Here is a 22,779-nt window from a genome sequence, read left to right on the forward strand (position 1 = left end):
CTAGTAAAGCAGTTCTAAGAACCTGTGCCAGTAGCCATCCTGGGTATGCCAGTGTGGTTGTGGCTATAGTCAGGTTCCTCAAAATTCACAAGTGCCTATGAGTGCTCAGTATAAAAAATTTTTTAATCTTTTTTCTTCCTTCCAGGAACAAAGAAAATAAGTCCAAAATGTACATATTTATATTCCTGTGTATTTGAGAAAATAACTGAGGTTTCTCCTAGAGACCATTTGCCTGGTCTCATTACCATTAGTAGACTCCTTACCTTTCTTTTTTTTTTTTTTTTTGGAAGGACTATCGAAACCTGCCTAGAGCAGATGTGTTTGCCCTTGGGTTGACAATTGCTGTGGCTGCAGGGGCAAAGTCATTACCAGGGAATGATGAGCCTTGGCATCATATCCGTCGAGGCAACCTTCCAGATCTCCCACAGAAGCTCTCTGAAGACTTTTACAACTTGCTTAAGGTGGTATCTCTTATAACATTAGGTTGGCATTTGGGAAGGGGGGGGGTAGAAGTTGGGTGAGAAGAACAGAGCATATTGTATTGTTGGAGGTAGAGTGGAAGGAAGGGGAAAGATTAAGAGAATGTTCTAAATAGAGCAGATCAGGAAGATATCAAGACAGGGTCAGGGTCATGAGGTACAAAGATTTGAACTTGGAGTGTAAGAGGGAATGGTTAAAAGCTGCTTACTGTCTGGACTTTTTATAATTTTTATAACACTTTAAAAAGGCCGTCTGTCTTTTGTGCTTTGAGGGGGGAAAGCACTTTCAGTTCAAGTATTTTTGTGCTTCTTACACTCAATATTATGCTAAGGTTAGATGGTAGGGAGAGTAGGGAGAAGGAAAAAAAAGTCTACAGTCCCTGTCTTCAAGGAGCTTTTCTCTCTCCTCCCCCTTTAAAAATAAATTTTGTTTTTACTACTTCTGCACTTCTTATATTCCCTCTTCCTCTCTGTTTCAGTAGAGCCATCCCAGGTAAGGAGATCATTCCAGAAGCTCCAGGGAGGGAGAAAACCATGGCCAAAGGCAAAGATGCATGGAAATTATTTGAGGCAATTTAGTCACTTCTAAGTGAAGTAGCTGGTTCCCATGATCAGTATGTATAAATAACCATTTATTATGTGCCAGGCACTGAGGATTCAAATTTTAAAATGGTACATCTCCTGTATTTTAGGAGCTTAGATCCTATAGGAGAATACAGTACATGTAGGAAAGAGGCAGGAAACGATAAAACTAGGAAGACTGAGGCTATGTGGTTGGAGAACTCAAAAGCCAAGTTACTTGGTGATAGTCAAGTACATGGAACGATGGGGTAGAAGTGATGGATTTCTTATATTGCCTTTCTGTGAATAATAAAATGGGGATAATAATAGCACCTACCTCGAAGGATTGTCATAAGGATCAACTATCATATATGCATATAGTTGTTTGAAAATCTTAAATTATTTTATAAATGTTGGCTATTTTAATTAAGCTATTTTTTCTTTTTAACAATATTTATTCATGTAATGTTTTTTTGTTTTGCAAGGGACCTTATGTGGAAACTTTGCACAGAATGGATTAAGAAGGGAAAAGCCAGAGACAAATGTAGCAGTGAAGCCATTGTTATAATTCAGACATGAAGTAGTTAAGAAATGGCACAAGAATGGTTGCTGTAAAAATGAAAAGGAAGTTGATGGATGTTAGAGATTTTTCAGAGACAAATGATAGGCTTTAACTGGATATGAAGGGTGAAAAAAAGCATTAAATGTTCCCTAGTTCTTAGACTAGACAGTAGTATCTTCATGAAAAAGAGATGTCTAAAAAAGAAGCATTTTTATGCAGGGTGAAGAAAGGATTTGATTTACACCTGTTAAAATTGTGGAAATTGGATATCTAATTAGAAATGTCTAATAAGTGGTATATATGAGACTGAAACTAAGGTGGAAAAGTTAAAACAAACATGGACTTTGGAGTCATCTACACAGAGACAAGATGGAAGCTATGAGACTGGGTAAGCTTAGAAAGATACAGAAGCAGATGATGGATCCTTTAGAAATGATCCCAGTTAGGAGCAAGAGGAAGAATTTCTAGAAAGGGATAACAAGGAGGACCAGTTAAACAATAAGAGGAACTGAGTGTGAAGAGAAGGGAATATCACAAAGAAGACCAGGTGGTCAATAGTGTCAAGGGGCATAAAGTCAGAGGTCTGCTGGAGCCATCTTGAACAAATTCAAGAGAGCCAACTGTTAAATTTTAATATGATTATTTACACCTCAGAAACTGGAAAATTCTAGAAATCAGGGCTTAATTTATTTTTCTGTTGATTGTCTAGACTTAAAGGGATGGAGAAAATGTTAATGCAGATTAAAGTAAATGTGTTGTATGTACATTTTCCCTCAGAGAGCTGATTGTTAAATAATTACATATTATTGCATGAGAGAAGTCAAGAGCTTTAAAATCTTCAGAAAGGATCACATTTAAGATACTAATACTTTACTTCCTTTCACAGCTTATGATCCATCCTAAACCAGAGGAGAGACCAACAGCAGCAGCTTTGGCTAGAAACACAGTCCTCAGACCCTATTTGGGTATAACTGCAAAGCTTCAGAAGGAGCTGGACAGAGAAAAGTCCAAGACGGCTGAGTTGGAGAGGTGAGTTCTGAATATTAGAGGCAATAAAGAATCTAGTCAAGGAGAACTCATGTTTATAGCTTGGAGACATATATATGGTTGCCATTAATTAAAAGAGCCCAATGGTTTTAGTTTGTCATATGGAGTCACATAATACCACAATATAATAGAGGAAACTAATCTTGAAGAATTTCAGTCTCACCTGAAAGACAGTCTTGGCTTTTGAGTACACTCATGTCTTAGTCATAATATGGGAGAAATGGATGGCTGCCTGCTACTACATCGGTGCTTTTTGGTTTTTTATTTTGTTTTTGTTTTCCCATTTTGGTTAGTTATCTCTGACTGGCAAAACTATTGTAAATGAGTTCGTTTGCCACATGACTAGTCCTAATCATAACAGTGTATATGTGAAAACAGTAAAGTGGGGGGCAGCATTAATAGTTTCCTCTCATGCTATTTTAATTATACTTTCTGACTTGTAAAACTGTCCCAGCCACAACTGCTTTATTTATTTACTTATTTTTCATTTTCAACATTCATTTCCACAAGATTTTGAGTTACAAATTTGCTTCCCATCTCTCCCTTATCCCCCCACCCCAAGATAGCAAACATACTGAATATCCCTTCCTCCAATCTGCCCTCTCTTATATCCCCTCCATTCCCCCCCGCCCCTTACTTTCTTGTAGGGCAAGATAGATTTCTATATACCCCATTGCCTGTATACCGTGTTTCCCCGATAATAAGACACTGTTATTAATTTTTTTGGACAGAAAAACACCAGAGGGCTTATTTTCAGGGGAGGGCTTATTTTAATGAACATTGACAGCAATTTTAATAAACAGGTAATAAACATGCAGCTCGGAGCGCGGTGTGTGTTTCACCTGGGGGGGGGTACAGTGCATACAGAGGGTACTGTAATGTAGCATGTAGCACAGGGGATCACCTTCACTACAGTAGCAATCTCAATAGGGCTTATTTTCGGGGGAGGGCTTATTTTAGAGGAATCTTACACAGTAAGGGGAGGGCTTATTTTCGGGATAGGTCTTATTATTGGGGAAACACGGTATCTTATTTCCTGGTTGCATGTAAAAACAATTTTTTAAAAAAAACTTTTGAGTTCCAGATTCTCTCCCTTCTCCCCTCCTTACCCACCCCCACTGGGAAGACAAGTCTGCCACAACTGTTAATAATTGACTAGATCAAACAAAACAAACTTTTTTTTTGTCTTAGGGAGCTAAAAGAAGTTCATCTTGCCCAGAACCACCAAGAAGATACCAGTCAATGCTCTCCTGGATCCCTTGGGTTCATTGCTGAAACTGGCAATAGCTCCAGTAGATTGGTGGGAGGGAAAACCAAAAGGTCACATAGTTTCACCTTTGGGAAATCTGAGTAAGCATAGTCTTCTTCCCCTTCCACACAACCTCTGGAAGAGCTCCCTTTCATTCTAACCAGCCCCACTTTGTAGGTATGGCTCTAGAAACATTTGATGACTCCTCCAACCTGGACCTTGATACTACTTACTGTTGCTATGAAATGGGAAAGTGGTCAATAGGAATGACTGCAACTTCCTGCTGCAAGTTCTTTCTGGACTTTGTATCCTAAGTCTAGTTCTTCCCTAAAAGTATATTGGCTTTTCAATTGGATACAGACGTGAAAAAAGAATACTAATTGGTAGGCATTTCTCTCTGCCTACCCTCACACCCCTAGACTCCACCATTCAGTGCATTTGAGTGCAGATACAAAAGAGTTTTTGGACTCTGAGATTGATGAAATGTTAAGGTATTCAAGTGACTTTGTTGGCTGAGAGGTAGTGATTGTAGCACTTCAAAAAGGATGCTCAGAAGATATCATTTTGCCTAGAGAGAGAGGGGATCTTTGCTTCAACTTTGGAAGTAAGGTCTGCTCCCAAAAGAGAATTCCTAATGGGTTTGGAACTAGTGGTTCTTCTAATATATTTTCTGGAGGGAGAGAACATTCTCTGTTCTTCCTATAGTTATGAGTAGTCTAGCCATTAATTGAAACAAGAAGTTGTACTTGCAAATAGGAATACTTTTGAGGTTGCCAGCAAGCTGTGACGAAACAATCTTGCCCTTTTCCTTCTGGTGGCTGTTTGGCTTTAATTTTCCCTGCTAGGGATCACTAGTTTCTTTTGATTTTAAAACTTGAATTTGGCTTTGTTTCTAGTGATTTTTAAAGAGACTAATTTTAGTCGTTTTCCCCTTTCCATCTTTTTTAAATGAACAGAACATATATAAATAAAGGTTTTATTTTTCCAAAGCCAAACATGGGAAAATTCTTTTCTTTTGGACAGGACAGTCAGTAACTTGAAAAACTATTGACAAAAGCACTTCTTATTCATTTGGAGAAGAGTTCAAGAAGCTGATATTGAAAAGTCTTTGGAATATTTTTACATTCTAACAAGTAAACAACTAGGCTACTCTATGTACTATTGTCTACATAAAGATTTGACAAAATCTATTTGGAAATACCTCCAGGTCTAATGAAGACAGCTGTTAATTATCTAAATGTTATATTCTATTTGAATATATCCATCCTTTTTCTTATTTTTGTTGTTTAGTCATTCAGTTGTGTCTGATTGTGATTCCATAAACTTTGTCTCTGGGTTTTTTTTTTTGGAAAAGATACTGTAGTGGTTTGCCATTTCCCTTCTCCAGTGTGTCATCATCTTACAGATGAAAAACTGAGGCGAATAGGCATTGTGATTTGCCCAGGGTCACATAGCTAATAAGTGTCTGAGGCTGTATTTGAACTCAGGTTTTCCTGGCTCCTAGGCCTGGTACTCCATCCACTGTATCACCTCACTGGCCCTTCTTTTTCTTAATCCCATTCCCATTTTCAGAAGTAAATTGAGGAAAAAGCTCTGAAGTAATGCCCCTCACCCCCGTGTCCCTCAGCCCCACCCCCGCTATAAAATAAGTAGATGAGAAAATGAGGCATGGTGCCCCCTTATAGTATTTCAGAAAAACTGGGATCCCCACCCCCCCCTTTCTAAAAATTGCCATCTAAGAGTAAGAAAGGTACTTTCTGCATAAATTTTTGTGTGTGTGTGTTCATTCTCCTCCCACTATTCTTTGGTATGTCCTGCTTTCCCTCAACTATACCCACTATTTTCCTTTTGTTCACACCTAAATTATTTAGGTGATATTCTTGCTGTGTAAGAATTGAGGATAGAGGGGCAGCTAGGTGGCGCAGTGAATAGAGCACCGGCCCTGGAGTCAGGAGGACCTGAGTTCAAATGTGACCTCAGACACTTAACACTAGCTCTGTGACCTCGGGCAAGTCACTTAACCCCAATTGCCTCATTCTCCCCTCTCCAAAAAGCAAAAAAAAAAAAAAATTAAGGATAGAAGTAGGGATAATGCCATATACTGTGCATAAGAGGCCATGGTTATATTTTTGTCTTAGCTCTTAGCAATAAGTATGGGGATAAACAAAGAATCTGTAATCCCTTTGGTATGGGGGAAATTGTCTCAACTATTTGTGACTTGGTAGATGAGTCCTTGGAAATTGTCTGAATTGCATAGACTTAAGCAATTTGCCTAAAGATCAGTAGCTACTAAGTGCTAGAGACATAATCTGAAACCAGGTCTTCTTTAAACTAAGCCTGGGACTCCACTATATCACACTGTCTTTTTCATTGGTAGGTATTAGTACATAAATACCTGAATTCCCAACAATAAGCTTAGAATACCAAGGAGCTCAGTCATCCTGCCCTGTGATGACAGGCTTCCCCTATTCAACAAACATTTATGGAACCCTAGCTATGTGTATGCTGGGGATACCAGGAATTGAGGCTAACCAGAGAAAAGAAAATCAGGAGGGGATGTGATAGCTGTCTTCATATATATGAAAGGATTAGATTTACTTTCTTTTGCCCCAGAGCCAAATAACAGTGGGTAGAAGTTTACAAAGAGGTGATCTTTGGCTTGACATTAAGGGAAAACTTCTTTAACAATTTGGCCTGTCCCAAAGAGAAATGGTCTGCTCAGAGAAGTATGGTGCCTTCTCTCTTCTTGGAAGTCTTCAAGCAGAGGCTGAATGGTGACTTGTCGAGTATGTTATAGTGGGGATTTCTTTCATGTATGGGTTAAACTGTTGAAAACCTTTCCAACACTCCAGTTCTATGATAGACAATGAAGCACCCTCTACACTTAAAGTTTTTATATTGTATTAGCAGGTACACAAATTAGTGATGCACAAGTAAGTAAATGCTAAAGATATGCATTTTGCTGTAATATATGCAGTAATTTGCTGCAGTGTGCTCAGTTCTCCAACTTTCATTTTCTCCTTTTCCCTGCACCATGAGGAGCAACAGCAGGAGTTTTGGGACTAGAAGATTAGAGGAAATGATGCTGTCCAGCAACTTTTCAAAAAGAAAGGGAAGCAGAGACAGGTTGAGTTGAAGTACCTTGCTAGACTTGGTTAACTCTATTCTCCCTTTTCTGTTATGGGTGATCTGTGACCAGATGAGGTAAAAAACAAAACAAAACAAAAAAAACAGCCCAACTTAGATGACCAACTTTGTTGGGATCCACTCAATCTCAAATGCTAGCTTATATGGCTCCATTGAGCAGAGAATTCCAGAGCTCCTAATGAGCAGTTTTATGGGAAATGAGTCAAACATCCTATGTGGTCATTGTTCAGTCATTACAGTTGTGTCTGATTTTTTCATGATCTCATTTGGTGTTCTTTTGGCAAAGATACTGAAATAGTTTGCCTTTTCCTTCTCTGGCTCATTTTACAGATGAGGAAATGGAGGTAAATGGGGTTAAATGACTTGTTCAGGGTCATACAGCTAGTGTCTGAGGCCAGACTTGTATTTGGGAAGATGAATCTTCCTGACTCTAGGCCTAGCACTCTATCTCCTGCTTCCTGCCCAAGGGAGAATTCCAACAGTACATTGTCTGTGACTTCTGATTTTAAAGTTGTTGCTGGTTCTTTGTTCTTGAAGAGGACCAATGACAGCAGGAGGGTATGATCCTACTTTGGAAGATGGCAAGGGAATTTTGGGGATTTGGGAGAGCACTGTGTCTCAGGTTATTAAGTACTATAATACTTATTGATCCTATGTTAAGAGACAAAAATGCTACATGCAGCATAACTGCTGCCCTAGGGAGCCAATTCCATTAGACCAAAGTGAAATGACTAAAACACTGATTGAAATATAGAACAAAAAAAATGTGGGTGGTGGGATGGGGACTCAGAGCTAATTTTGACTGGTAGATTCACAAATTCATACACCTTTTCCACCAGTGTGCTTTGAACCAAAGTATGCAAAATCCTTAGGAGTAAGGGAAGAAAACGTTAAAGTTTCTATTTTCATCTTGAGTGAGAAATCAGCTTTACAAATATTGAATATATAGGCTGACACTAGTGTGTCCCCTCTCCACCAATCTGGTATGTATTTTAGATAGTCATACTGTTTCATATACAAGGTATACAGACTATCCTGAGGGAAGATAGTCTGTCCACAGCATGGGAGAATTAATAATGACTCACTTATTTATGGTACATTGTGACTTATTGTGATATATGTATCTAGTTAAGTACATTTATAGATCATATCATCTAGTTTAAACTAAACCTGACAAAATGGACAAATGACTTAAAAAGATCCCTACAAAGAAACTACAGTTTGAAAATACTACTAAAGTAAGTAAATGCAACTATAAGTAAGGTAAGGTAATTAAGTACAGGTAAGCATTAAGATGGCAGAGCCAACACCTTTTGTGCTCATAATATGAGTTCTTCTCTTAGACACGTTATGAGGTTAAAAACAATGACTACTCAAACTTGACGGAAGTTGGCCAAAAATCTTAATTATCATGGGTGGATTATATTCACTGTCATTGATGAACCTCTCTACAAATATGCTATGCTTTTGAGATCAGTTGATAGCATAAAGCCATCATAATTAGATATTTTAAAACCTCCTTATATTACCAAAATTATGTAAATGTGTTATTTACAGAATTACACATATGTACAGATGAACTCAGAACAATCTTCTAAACATATTTACAAAAAATTTTGCCAATGAAAAGTTGGTGAATTGAATCCATTTGTTAAAAACTTTGAAAATGCAATCCCTTCCAATTATTTTGCAAGAGCAACTGATTGATATTAGTGAAGATGGAAATGTTTTTAGTCAAATTTCAACAAAACTTTGTGTAACTGATGGATGACTGAAAAGCAAGTATTGTGCTTAAGGAAGTAAAACCAATTCTACATTTCCCTTTGGAGCTTTGTGGGATTTCTTTGAGTTCTGAGAGCCATTCAAACTAAGTATTAAAAATAACTTGAAATTAGACCCTCAAATTGCTGTCTCAAGGGGGTTAAGTAAATGGCCTCACCCCATATAAAGTATTAAGATACTTGAGCCCTGTGAATACTTGAGTCAATCAATCATAGATTTTAGACTGTGGAAAAACTCTTTGATCAACTGAAATTATGTTAAAGAGGAAATGGGTTCAAATTGATGGAGGAAATCTGGTCACACCTTATGGGTCGCCTATAAAATATTGAGCATGTCTGGGCCTAAGAGACTCAAGAATCTGGTCTCAGAAGAGAGAACCATTTCTGAGGGCTTGTTTTGACTGGAGAACATGTGGACTTCAGAACCAGAAGTTATTAGACTTTTCATCTTCCATTAGCATCCTAGCAATATCCCTGAATTGGCTAGTGACAATATCTTCAAGTGCCAACGACAGACTGGGTGAGATGAAAGGAAGATTTGAGCCTCGATAAAATACGCCCTCAGAAAAGATATGACATACCTAAGGGAGCACAACTTAAGGACTCTAGCAAAATAACTTGCTAGAGTGAAAAGGCAAGATGCTTTGTTAGCTAGGCATTGAATCTTGAAAGGGTGTATTTAAGGTCAATTAGCAACCATTTATTTAGCCAGGCCCTGTTCTAAGCACTGGAGTTACATAAAAAGGCAGAAATAGTCCCTGCCCCCAAGTTGCTCATGTTCTTTTAGGGGAGATATGTAAGTAACTTGGTGCAGACAAGGGATATAGGAGCAGATGAAATGTAATCTCAGAGAGGGAGGGACTAGCAGCTGATGGGCCTAGGGAGGACTTTCCCCAAAGGTGTGATCTGAGCTTATACTTGAAGGAAGCCAGGGATGGTAAGAGGCAGAGATGAGGACAGAACATTTCAGGCAAGGGGTTATCCAGTACAAAGGTGGTATTAAATCAAACACAAATTTGGCTAGCAAGCATTTATACTAGAAAGGCTCATGATTTCCCAATCATAGGCGGGGAGGGACCTTTGTGAAGAAAACAAAACAAACAGTTTTTAGTAGCTTGTGATGGTTTCAATATCAAGAAATTTGTAGAAAATAAAAGGCTACTTGCTAGCAATGCTTAGTTACTTAATGGCTGTGGTTATATATGTCCACAGCCAGTGTAATACTTCATGTCCTTGAAACATTTAACCTGAGCAGTTAGCTTTGCAGAGGATCAAATTATAATGTGACTCTACCATGGGGGATTGCACATTTATAAAGAAAATCACAAATAATTCTTTGCAGGGATTATGTGCTACTCAAGTTCCCCCATATCTTTATGGTTGAAGTTTTACTGGTATCTTTATGCTCTGGTCTTAAATTAAACTACCATCTCTAATCCCTTCCTGGACTCTGAAGAAGTAACTCAGTCCAACAAATACATTCATACTCTGTGCAAGACACTGTTATATTCTTTCCTATTTTCACTCTTTTCACTCAAGTCTAGAGGTTGCCTTGGAAAAAATCTTCATATGAGAGAGGATCCCAAGATTCTTCCCAAAGAAGAGATGAGAAAATTCAACTCCTTAAAAAAATTTTTTAAAGAGATGAGAGACTACTTGTATGGAACATTATCTGTAATAGAATCAGTTGATGTACGGGTAAGGGTTTTTTTTTTAATTACTTGGATAGGGGGTGGAGTCAAGATGGCAGAGAAGAAGCAGGTCCTCCGCCCGGCTCCCGGCTTCAACCTTCCCCAATTCATGTAAAAGGCGACTCTAAACAAACTTTGGAGCTGCAGAATCTACAAAATGACACAGAGAAGCTAACCTTCCGCTGAGGACAACCCGACAGGAATGTCCAGCGCAGTGTTCTGGGAGCTGAGCCCAGCTCCATGCTAAGGTTTTAGCCCCAGGGCGGGCCTGACCAGCTGCCGCTGTGGTCCTTTCCAAATTTATCAACACATAGATGCGAAGGACAAAGTGAGAGGTCAGTGCAGTATGGACTTTGGGACCTCATAGTTGGGAGTGCCTCGGCTTTTGCCACCAGGAAGCCGCTGAGGGCTGTGGTGCAGCTGCTGCTGCCACATGGCAGCTTCAGCTCCTGGCCTGCAGAGTGTAGGGGGACCAAGCCACCAGTCTGAGGGGTACTCGCTCTTGCTTTAACCTGCTTGGATCTGGATTGTGGTCTAGGGTGGAGGTCCTGGGGTGTGTGTCCAGTTTGCCAGAGCATGTGGAGGCTTCAGCAAGGGCTCCCAACTAATACCTCCAGCAGCTGAGAAAATCCCAGCCTTTCTGACAGAAGCTCCCCTGTCTGGTAGCAGAGTCCTACTGTGGCAAAAAGCCCAGTAAAGATGCCGGTAAAAAAAAGAAAAATCAAGTAATTGAGTGGCAACATGCCCAGGCAAAGAAAAGAAAGCGAACAGAAGAACCCAACATTAGACTCCTATTTTGGGGACAAAAAGGATCAAAGCATGGAACAGGAGGAAGACAGCGAAGTTAGAACTCCTGCAACAAAAACATCAAAGGAAAATACGAGCTGGTTATAGGCCATAGAGGACCTTAAGAAGCAAATAAGAGAAGTGGAGGAAAAATTGGGAAGAGAAATGAGAACAATGCAAGAAAATTACAAAATGAGAGTCAACAGCCTGACTGAGGAAAATACTACCTTAAAAAAAGAGACTAACTCAAATGGCAAAAGAAGCTCAAAAAGGAAATGTGGAGAAGAATGCCTTAAAAAGCCAAATTTGCCAGATGGAAAAAGAATCTCAAAAGCTCAATGAGGAGAGTCATTCCTTCAGAATTAGATTGGAGTAAATAGAAGCTAATGACTTTATGAGAAATCAAAGATGATATTAAACAGATGCAAACAAATGAAAGAATAGAAGACAATGTGAAATATTTTGTTGGAAAAACCACTGACCTGGAAAATAGATCCAGGAGAGAGAATTTAAAAATTATTGGACTACCTGAAAACCATGATCAAAGAAAGAACCTAGAAATCATCCTCCAAGAAATTCTCAAGGAAAACTGCCCTGATGTTTTAGAACCAGAGGGCAAAATAGAGGTTGAAAGAATCCACCTATATCACCTCCTGAAAAAGGTCCCCGCCAAAAAACTCCTAGGAATATTACAGCCAGGTTCCGGAATTCCCAGATCAAGGAGAGAATATTACAAGCAGCCAGGAAGAAGCAATTTGAATATTGTGGAAACACAATCAGGATAACCCAGGGATCTGGCAGCTTCTACACTGAGGGATGGAAGGGCTTGGAATATAATATTCTGGAGGGCAAAGGAGCTGGGATTAGAACCAAGAATCACCTACCCAGCAAAACTGAGTATCATGTTTCAGGGGAAAATATAGTCATTCTGTGGAACAGAGGACTTTCAAGCATTCTTGATGAAAAAACAAGAGTTGAATAGAAAATTTGACATTCAGATACAAGAAGCAAGAGAAGCATGAGAAGGTAAACAGGGAAAAGAAACCGTAAGGAACTTATGAAAGTAGAACTATTAACATTCCTACATGGAAAAACGATAATTGTAGCTGATGGAACTTTTCTCAGTATGAAAATAGTTGAAGGGAATATATATATGTCTATATCGGAGGGTATACAGGCCTATGAATACATATGTGAATATGTGTATATATGTTTACAGGTAGACATAGAGGGCACAGTACCAATTTAATAGGAAGGGATGATACTTAAAAGGTGAAATTAAGAGGTGAGAGGAATATAATGAGAAGAGATGGGGAGAGACAGAATGGGGTGAACTATCTCATATAGAAGAAGCAAGGGAAAATGGTTACAATGGAGGGGAAGAATATGAAGGCAAAAGGGAATGGGTCAACCTTATTCTCATTGATTTTTGGCTTGTGGAGGGAATGAAATACACACTAAATAGGGTATCTCACCCTACAGGAGAGTAGGGGGAAGGGGATGAGAGGGGGGATGATGGAAGGGAGGGCAGGCTGGGGGGAAGGGAAGTTGGAAGCACCCACTTTTGAAAAGGGACAGGATCAAAGTAGAGAATAGAACTAGTAGGTGGTGAGATAGGGGGGAGGGAAATATGGTCAGTCTTTCACAATATATCAACTGTGTTAATATTTTGCATAAGCTACACATGTACAATCTATACTGAACTGCTTCTCTTTCCAGTAAGGGCAGGTGACGAGAGAGGAAGGGAATGAATCTGGAATTCAAAGTTTTAAAATCAAATATTTAAATATGTATATACTATTATTAATACTATTTTACATGTAATTGGGAAATAAGATATACAGGCACTGGGGCATAGAGATCCACCATGCCCTATTGGGAAAATCAAAGGGTGTTTGAGAGAAGATATGGGAGAGAGCAGATTGGAAGAGGGGATATACTGTAGGACTGCTATTTTGGGGTGGTAGGTAGGGGAAAAATGGGGAGAAAATGTGTAACTCAAAATCTGGTGGAAATGAATGATATAAATCAGAAGTTAATAAAGCATTTGAAAAATAAACAAAAAAATTCAAAAAAAATTACTTAGATGAGTTGCTGGGTATATGTTGTGGGAATAGTCTTAATGTAGGATAAGCAACTTCATTTTGTTTTAAGGCTCCATTCTGTGAACAATTTAGTTGTTTTTCTGTAATAAGATAAAGACTTTAATGGTATAGTTTGGCAGTGATATTTAACCTTTGTTTTTAAAACTTTGAGTTCCAGATTCTCTCCCTTCTCCCTTCCTCACCCACCCCCACTGAGACAATATAGGTTATGCATGTGTAGTACTGAGAAGCATTTCCATAGTAGTCATATTGTGAAAGACTAACTATATTTCCTTCCATCCTATTCTGCCCCCCATTTATTCTATTTTTTCCTTTGACCCTGTCCCTTTTCAAAAGTGTTTGCTTCAGGGGTGGCTAGGTGGCACAGTGAGTAGAGAGTCAGCCCCGGAGTCAGGAGGACCCAAGTTCGGTTCTGACCTCAGACACTTAACACCCACACAAAAGTACTAGCCATGTAACCTTGGGCAAGTTACTTAACCCCAATTGCCCTCCAAAAAGCAAAAAAAAAAAAAAGTGTTTGCTTCTAACTACCCTCTCCCCCAATTTGCCCTCCCTTCTCTCATTCCCCCCCCATCCCCTTCCCCACCTCCACTCTCCTATAGGATAAGAAACCCAATTGAGTGTGTGTTATTTCCTCCTTAAACCAAATCTAACGTGAGTAAGGTTGACTCATTCCCTTTCACCCTCCTGCTCTTCCCCTCCAGTGTAACTGCCTTCTTATGCTTCCTTTATTTGAGATAATCCATTCCATTCTATCTCTCCCCATCTCCTCCCAATATATTCCTCTTGCCTCTTAATTTTATTTTTTGATATCATCCCTTTAACTCACCCTGTGCCATCTATGCATACACGTACATACATATATATATATATACACCCACCTATATATACACATATGTATGTGTGTATATACACACACATATCCCTTCAATGCTCCTCATACTGAGAAAAGTCTCATGAGTTACAAATATTGTCTTTCCATGTAGGAATATAAATAGCTCAACTTTAATAAGTTCCTTATGATTTCTCTTTCCTGTTTGCCTTTTCATGCTTGTCTTGCTTTTTTGTATTTAAAAGTCAAATTTTCTGTTCAGCTCTGGTCTTTTCATCAAGAATGCTTGAAAGTCCTCTATTTCATTGAATGTTAATATTCTCTCCTGAAGTTTTATACTCAGTTTTGCTGGGTAGGTAATTGTTGGTTTTAATTCTAGCTCCTTTGACCTCTGATTGTGCTTCCTCTGTTTGCTCATCTTGCTGGCCAGTTACTTGACTTTTGAGCTCTTTGCCATGGTAGAACTCTGCTTCCAGAATGGAGAGTGCTGTATCCAAAATTTCTGGGGTTTTGTGCAGCTATTGTTAGAGCTATGAGGAGGAAACCCTCTCAACAACTCTGCCATGCTAGCGCTCCTCACTCCAGCACCACCACCCAGGACTGTGACCCAGATCCAAGTAGGTCAAAGTAAGAGCAAATTACCCTCTGAATGGTAGCTTGGTTCCCCTATAATCTGTAGGCCTGGAGCTGCAGCCAGCACTTCTGTCACCCTGGGGCAGGGGCTGGACCACACTCTTTTCTGACCCTGTTCCAACAGAGTTCCCCACTGACCTCTTACTTTCTCTTTGGCATTTATGGGTTGAAAAGTCTGGAAAATGCCACAGCTGCCAGTGATTCACTCTCCTGAAGTCTGCTCTGGACTGGGCTGGTGTGGCTTATGTGGGACTGTACTAGGTATAGCAGCAACCACCCTAGCACATATATGCAGGGTGGCTGCCAACACAGGTTCTTAGATCTGCTTTTCTAAAGGAAAACAACTCAAAATGGGCTAATAATCTTACTTTAATCAACCAAACATATATCATTTACCTAGCTGAGGGGAAAAAGCATGTTGAACTTCAGAGAATACAAACAAGTTGCAAGCAGACAGGCTTCCAGCTGTTTGACCATTACATCCATATATAGTCAGTTACCAGAGAGGGAAGCACCAACATCTGGGTTTTCAAAGCCAGGGGGCTCAATGGATGCCCAGTCTCATCTGGCCAAATCACACAATTCTTCCCAAAGTGAGCCCCACAGCAAAACCTCACATCAGGGTATATATAGCCTTTTCCTGGATCAGAGAATGTCACAACCCTCTTGACTCACTGCCCAATCACAAAGTATCAAGGTGTGAGCATTCCTGAAAAACAAGCCTCCTGACACAGGCTCCAGGTGACCACATTCAGCCTATTAGGGGGCAGAGTATATTTTCAAATCAAGGAAGTTTCTCAGAGTCATTTAAGCCTATCAAAGGGCCTAGGGGCAGGGAAGATCTTAGATTCCCATTCCCATAACACTAGGCTCCCAGCTTGGTGTGATAGACCCTTCCTGTTGGCCTGCCAGGCTGCCTTCAGCAGGAGATTTGTTTCTCTCTGTCACTTTGTGGGTTCTGTAGCTCCAAAATTTATATAGAGTCATTTTTTACTTGGGGATTGTTGGAACAGGAGCTCAAGCAAATTCCTGCTTTTATTTCCTAAAAAAAAAAAAAACATTTTTTCAAAGATACATTTACATAACTACTCTGCTTGCTATCTAAATTCATGATCACTTATTAGGGAGTGAATGATTTTCAGCATTTTAGTAGTGGTTTTCTAAAAAAAATTGTCCTTTTTGCTTCTCTCAGCTGGAGGAATCTATGAAACAGTTTCACAACTAGAAACCCTAGTATCCAGAGAAGAATACAGAAATGCCTCAATAAATAAAACATACTGCAACTTAATTCATTCATTAAGGAATGAAGTTAGCATGGAAGTAAATGTTTACTTTTGATGAAAAAGGGAAAAGGTTAAGTAAGGGGGAAAAACCCACTGCTTCCCCATTGATAAGTCTCATGAGGTAAGGAAAGGTTAGGATTCAGTTCATCTATATATTTTCATCACCAAATGCTCTCATTTCTTATTTGATCTTCCTTGATTTGGCAGTGTAAAAAAATTTAAGGTACCAAAAATTCAAAAAGTTCCACATGGGTCTTTATATTTTAGAATAGGTTGTGTTTAAAAAGAGGATATTTAAAATGGTTTTTTATCAGCAAAACCAGTTGATTGAAGGGCAGCTAGGTGGCACAGTGAATAGAGTACTGGCCCTGTAGTCAAGAGGACCTGAGTTCATATCCAACCTCAGACACTTGACACTATTTGTGTGCCCTTGGGCAAGTCACTTAACCCCAATTGCCCTGCCTTTCCCCTCAAAAAAAAAAAAAAGTTGATTGAGACTTAATGTTGAACAAAGCTAGCAGTGTAAAAAAGTTTTCATTGTGTTTAACAAAAAATACTTAAGATGGGTCTAAATTATGCTGATAAGAGGTGGGGACAAGAACTCTTCCACAAAAGCTGTTGGGACAACTGGAAAGTAGTCTGGCAGAAACTAGGTATAGACCACTATCTCATACTATTAACCAAGACCAGCTCCAAATGGCTTCATGACCTGAAGAGTAACATCATAAACAAATTAGAGGAGCAAGGCTTTACCTGTCAGATATATGGGTTGTGGAAGCATTCATGACCAAATGACATAGAAAAGATCACAGGTGCTAAAATGAGTAATTTCAATTACATAAAACTAAAGATTTTCTGCACAAAGAAAATCAATTCAGCTAGAAAGAACAGAAGCAGATGGATGGGAAAAATTCTTTGCAGCAAGATTAATACAAAAGTCTCATTCTAAGATGTATAGGGAACTGACTCAAATGTGTAACAATAAGAAATTTCCTCAATTGATATAATGGTCCAAGGATAGGAATAGGCAGTTTTCAGAGGAAAAAATACAAGCTATCAATAGCTATATGAAAAAAATCCTTTGTCACTAGTTATAGAAATGTACATTAAAACAACTTTGAAGTCCCACTTCACATCCATCAGATGGCAAAAAAGGCACAATGGGGAAAAAGGTACATTAATGCATTAAGCCATTCTGGAAAACAATCTAGACCTATGCCCAAACAGCTACCAGAGCTTTGAATCAGAAAGACCTTTATAAAACCCCTTCAAAAACATGTCTAGGCAAGTAAAATATTCCTTCATTAGCAAAGTACAAAAAAAGTCTCACTCTGAACTCTGTATTCATTACTCCTTTATCAGGGGGTGGGTAGCATGTTTCATAAATCTATTAGGATTGTAGTTGATCATTTGTGTTGATCAGTTTCCAAGTCTTTCAAAGTTGTCTTTACAATATTATTGCTATCATATAAATTGCTCTGGTTCTGCTTATTTCACTGTATCAGCTCATGAAAGTCTTCCCAGGTTTCTCTGAAACTGTCTCCTTCATAATTTCTTAAATTGTGCCTTAAGAACACATTCATATGCCATAATTTGTTTATTCATTCCTCAGTTGATGGTCACGTCTTCAGTTTTCAATTCTTTGCCACCATAAAAAGAGTTGCTATAACACAACTAATGTGAAAACATGTTTAATATGAATATATGTGGAGAGTGCATGCCATCTTGGGGTGGGGGAAGGGGTAGGAGGGGGAGAAAATTTGGAATTCAAAATCTTACTGTTTGTGATGAAAAACCTCACCCAAAATTTAATCAAGAACACAGAAATCTCTTAGGATGAGAACAGGAATTTATTCTCTTTCCCAGGTGAAGAGGGTGGTCTTCCCCATGACTGATCATGAGGAAGAGGCATGTTACAAAAGGCGGAACAAGAATTTATACCCTAACGGGGGTCCCTTCTCCCATTGGTTGAGAGGTGGGCTTGAGTCTTGGCTCAAAAATCTTCCCCAATGGTAAACAACAGAGGAGCCCACCACTATGACTTACAAAGAACAAGAATGCTGATTGACAGCAAGGGAAAGGAGGGGAAGGGTCCCAAAGCAACGGGGAGGAGTGAGCTCGGGCTGTCCCCCCCCCCCCCACCCCCGCTGGCTGGGAGGAGGTGCCCAAAGAGGCGGGAAATCTGAAAGCCTTCTGAAAGGGCTTGCTGCTGATTAACAGCAGAAGAAGGGGTGGGGGAAGGGAGAGGGAAGTTCTGAGAAGTTTTCACTTCCTCCCAGACATTATGGAAGTGAATGTTGAAAACTAAAAATAAACTAATTTTTTTAAAAGTTGCTATAAGTATTTTTGTACATATGGGTCTCTTCCCTCTTTGATCTCTTTGGTGTACAGACCTTGTAGGGGTGAGTTTTGCTTTTTTTTTTTCTTTCTCATCGTATATGTGTATGGGGCACTGGAGAGGAGGAAGAGAATGTTAACCTGAAGATTTAAAAAATGTATATTAAAAAATGTGTTGAATTCACAAGTAACTCTTGAGATGGCCTTCCAGCTCTTGTGGGGGGTGGGAAAGGGGGGTGATACCAAGTAAGACATGAGGTAGCCCACATTTTTTGATAACTCTTGTTTTTCAAGAAGTTTTCCCTTTTATATTGAGTTGGAAGCTTCTCCTTGTAACTTCTATTTATTAGTTCTAATTTAACAATCTAGGCTCAAGCAAAATAAGCCTAAGCTCTCTCTCTTTTTTTAACATGTCAATTGCAGTAAGATGGTAAAGCCATGAGAATAGAAGAGATCATGAACTTTTTTTTTCTTTTTGGAGGGCAATTGGGGTTAAGTGACTTGTTCACAGTCACATTGCTAGTAAGTGTGTCAAGTATCTGAGGCTGGATCTGAACTCAGGTCCTCCTGACTCCAGGGCCAGTGCTCTATTCACTGTACCACCTCGCTGCCCCTAGAAGAGATCATGAAAGGAAGAGAGTGTACACATAGAAGAAAAGCTGGTCAGGAAGAGTTGTTGAGTTCTCCATGTTTAAGGAGCAGTAGGAAGATGATCCTACAAAGAGAAATAGGGTAAAAGATTAGAGTCACAGTGCTATGGAAGACAAAAAAGGAGAGAGTACCCTCCCTCCCCCAACAAAGGGTTGTTTGTCCTTCCTTCTCAAAGAGGACTGTGGCTTCAATAAGGAAATGTCATGACATGCAAGTGAATTGGATGTAAGTAAGGGAGGGCTGTTCAAAGTCACAAGTCTCACTCTCCCCTCCCCTCCCAAGTTACCTGGGTCCAATGGTAAGGTATAGATCATGATGACAGGAGATGGCCTGGGATGCAGTGGGAGGCCTTGGCCTTTTTGAGCTAAAGTCTTTGGCAGGTTTCAGTTTATCTGAGGCAACACCCATTCAGTAATTAAGGCTAGGTGAAAATGAGGCAAAGAAAGGCCTCTTTTACATAGTCAAAAAAATAAAATCAATCTAGGAGAGGATGGCCCTCAGGGTTTCTGACCAAAACAGAAACAATTGCTATTTACATTTACTCTGAGTCATCTGAATGTAAACAATAGGTAGTCTATTGTTAAAAGTAAAGAACTTTAGAGACGCTAAAAATAGTGATGCTGCTGATGAAAGAAAGAAAAATAAAGAGGAAGAAAGAAAATAGTAATAATAGACCACATTTGAGAATCACAAAAATCCTGGGAGGATGGTGCTTTACCCCCATTTTACAAAAGGGTAGAATGAAGCTAAGAGAGTTACATGCCTTGCTCAGGGTCATAAAACTATTTATCTAAAGTGGGATTCAAATTCAGGTCGTCCAGATTCCAAGTTCAACATTCTTTGTCAAGGATGAGGACTTAAAAAGATGTCAGTTGGCTATTGACAATAAGATAAGGCAATATATAATATATAATAAGGCAATAAGGCTGTGGTCCTTCTGGAAATATCAGTTTAATTAAATTTGAGGGAGGGGATTGAAGCCAGATTGCAAGGGCTCAAGTGGATGGAGAAGTAGAAGTATCAAGTAAACACTATTATTTGTAAGAGTTAAGTTAAGCAGAAGTGTGTCAGGGATGGCTGGAAAGTTTTTACATTCTTTCCTTTGAATTTCACTTAGGCCTAGAAGGAAGGGTAAGCAAAGGAAGTTCAACTCCTGCTGTGTTGATGTGAAGTCAGGCTTAGACTGTTAAATACTATCTTTGTACAAATTAAAAGCTCTTATGCACAGTGTATGCCGTTAGTTTAGGGCAAGAATTGAATTAGGAATACTACTTGCCATCACATTTCATACACTCTATAGTAAAGTAGATGCCAAGAAATGCAAATAAGTATAAACCCAAGTTAATTTGTGATTAGTATCAGTGCAGACAAAAGGCTAAAACAGCACCTGGTTGATAAAGAGGCTACAAGCTTCAAAGATACTTCTGGGAATGCATCAGTAATTGATTGGAGAATAGTAGTAATTGAAAAAAAGGAAGTGAATTATAAACTGTATTAGCATAGTAATTAGGGAAACCCAGTGGAGCTATTGGAAGGATGTGTGTCCCAAGTAATTGCACCACCTTTCTGGCATGAAAAGGTGACATTTAAGGGGTGGCCAGGTGGTGCAGTGAGTAAGAGAGCCGGCCCCAGTGTCGGGAGACCTGGGATCCGTTCTGGCCTCAGATACTTGACACCCACACACAAAAAAAAACTGGCCGTGTAACCTTGAGCAAGTTACTTAACCCCGAGTGCTTTAAAAAAAAAAAAAGGTGACATTTAGTTGGGTGTATTTAAGGTGAAGCAGGCATGATGGTTTTGGGGAGTGGATGAAGTACTGGCTGCAATTATATTGCCTTTTGGTAGAATTCCTTATCTTTGGAGACAGAACTGTCATAAGTAAGCAGCTGTAGAGTCTATTAAACTATGACTGCTGCAATTCATTTCATAGTGTCTGGCTTCTGATTTCTGTGACCCTTTATTATTAGGTGTAAAAGGATGTATTTGTGTCCTAAAACTTTGTAAATGCAAATAACATCGCTTTTTAATCTAAATAATATTTGTGAATTGATATTGCTTGATAAATGAACATATTCATATGTAGATAGCTACATTGATAAGCTGAAGATGTTTTTTTTCCTTGACAAGAATTAGAATCCTTGGGAAAATTTCCCTCTTCTGTGGAATCTAAGCTAACATTTCATATGTGTTACCACAAGGGAAAAATATTATAAATGCTTCCATAAGGTCTTTGCTTTCCTTCTTGAATTAACAACTGGCACAGGTCAGGCAATTTAAGAGCCAGAACTACCTGGGAGGAATCATGCCCATATCATTCGCCTAGTGCCCTGAAAATGTTCATTATTTCTTATTTCCTTTTGCTTTCACTCCTAAACCTGTTTTTCCCAATAATAACCTCCTAGATAAGTGTCCATGTGTGCCAAAATGGCTTTCATAGATAAAACCTCCACATGCCTCCTGTTAACTAATCTTGAATAAATTGGAAAATATTCTCATTTTATATTCTTGTTCCTTTCAATTATTTATTATAGTAAAAGATCCCCCAAAGTAGGTCTGGAAATTGAGGCATTATAGATAACTTCTTGCACCCCCCCAATGACCATCCTGAAATCACTGAACATGAAGGATCATTTCTCTTACATGTCAGAGATGGAACTTTTCCTATACAAAAAGGAATTACTTGCCCCAAACTGGAGAACACTCACACCATTTCCCTAACCTGGGTACTGGTTTAGAGGTCTGAAGCATTCAGCTTCTATCTCTGGCTGTAAAGAATATCCTTTAATAAATATGTGCCACCAGGTCACACAAGTGGTGATTTCAGCACTAGAGGTACAAACCCTTAAGTGCCCAAGTAGTAGGAAGAAATATAGCTGAGCTGCTCCCCACAACTCTTCCAAAGAGATCTAGAAAACTCACCAGCCTGAGTCCTGACTGGCTAATACAAGAAAAAGATCACAGTGGGTCATTTTTCCAGACTAGTTGGTATAGGGAGGCAGGGCTCTGGACACTGGGGACAGGGTCTAGCCAGAAACATCCTCATGAAGCAAGGTCCCTTCCTTGTTCAGGATTCAGGGATAGGCACCAGCTAGCAGTTCTGTCAGAGATATTGGCAGACTAAGGAGGGGATATTAGCCTAAGGGTAGTGTGCCAGGGCCAGGAGTGCTCATGGACCCTAGGCTGTGTACAAAGGAAGGGACAGGTTCAGAAGTAAGAAGCAACTGTGTGGCTTTGACCCCCAGGAGCAGAGCAGGGGCTCAGTTCCAGCTCCTAGCCCAGTCTGAAGCCTGTAGGGAAATAACTAGAGGATACCTATTGATAGCCTATAAAAGCAAGTTGAGAGAGACATCTTGGCTTGGGAGGAAGCTGTAGTGATAGAAATATTGAATGAGCTTAAGCAAGAACCTGAAAGTCTATTTAGGAAGACATCTAATACCTAGGAAAATATCACTAAGCGAGAACTTGGAGGCCAAGAGGAGAGGGCATTTGTGGTTTGGTGCTGCATTTTCACTGGTCTGGATTCCATCTCTTGTCTCTGGAGAAAGTGCTCCACTTGGAAATGGTTTATCAGTGGGGAGACAAAGACCCAAGTAAACTTTTAGGGTGACAGAGGAGTATAGATGGTTAGGGAGAGT

General features: G+C 39.4%; 1 protein-coding gene across 1 annotated transcript in view; it reads left to right on the forward strand.

The window, feature by feature from the left end:
• WEE2 (WEE2 oocyte meiosis inhibiting kinase) overlaps positions 1-4,003 on the forward strand; it is a 40,580-nt gene extending 36,577 nt beyond the window's left edge. The window contains exons 11-13 of the mRNA XM_069086993.1: positions 291-461; positions 2,489-2,631; positions 3,841-4,003. Coding sequence (XP_068943094.1) covers positions 291-461; positions 2,489-2,631; positions 3,841-4,003 — 477 coding nt within the window. The remainder of the gene's footprint in view (positions 1-290; positions 462-2,488; positions 2,632-3,840) is intronic.
• Positions 4,004-22,779: the final 18,776 nt, after the last annotated feature.

The sequence above is a fragment of the Petaurus breviceps genome, unplaced genomic scaffold (genome assembly GCF_028583685.1).
Source record: "Petaurus breviceps papuanus isolate PSGF00001 unplaced genomic scaffold, PetGlider_PUasm1.0 181, whole genome shotgun sequence".
NCBI lineage: Eukaryota > Metazoa > Chordata > Mammalia > Diprotodontia > Petauridae > Petaurus > Petaurus breviceps.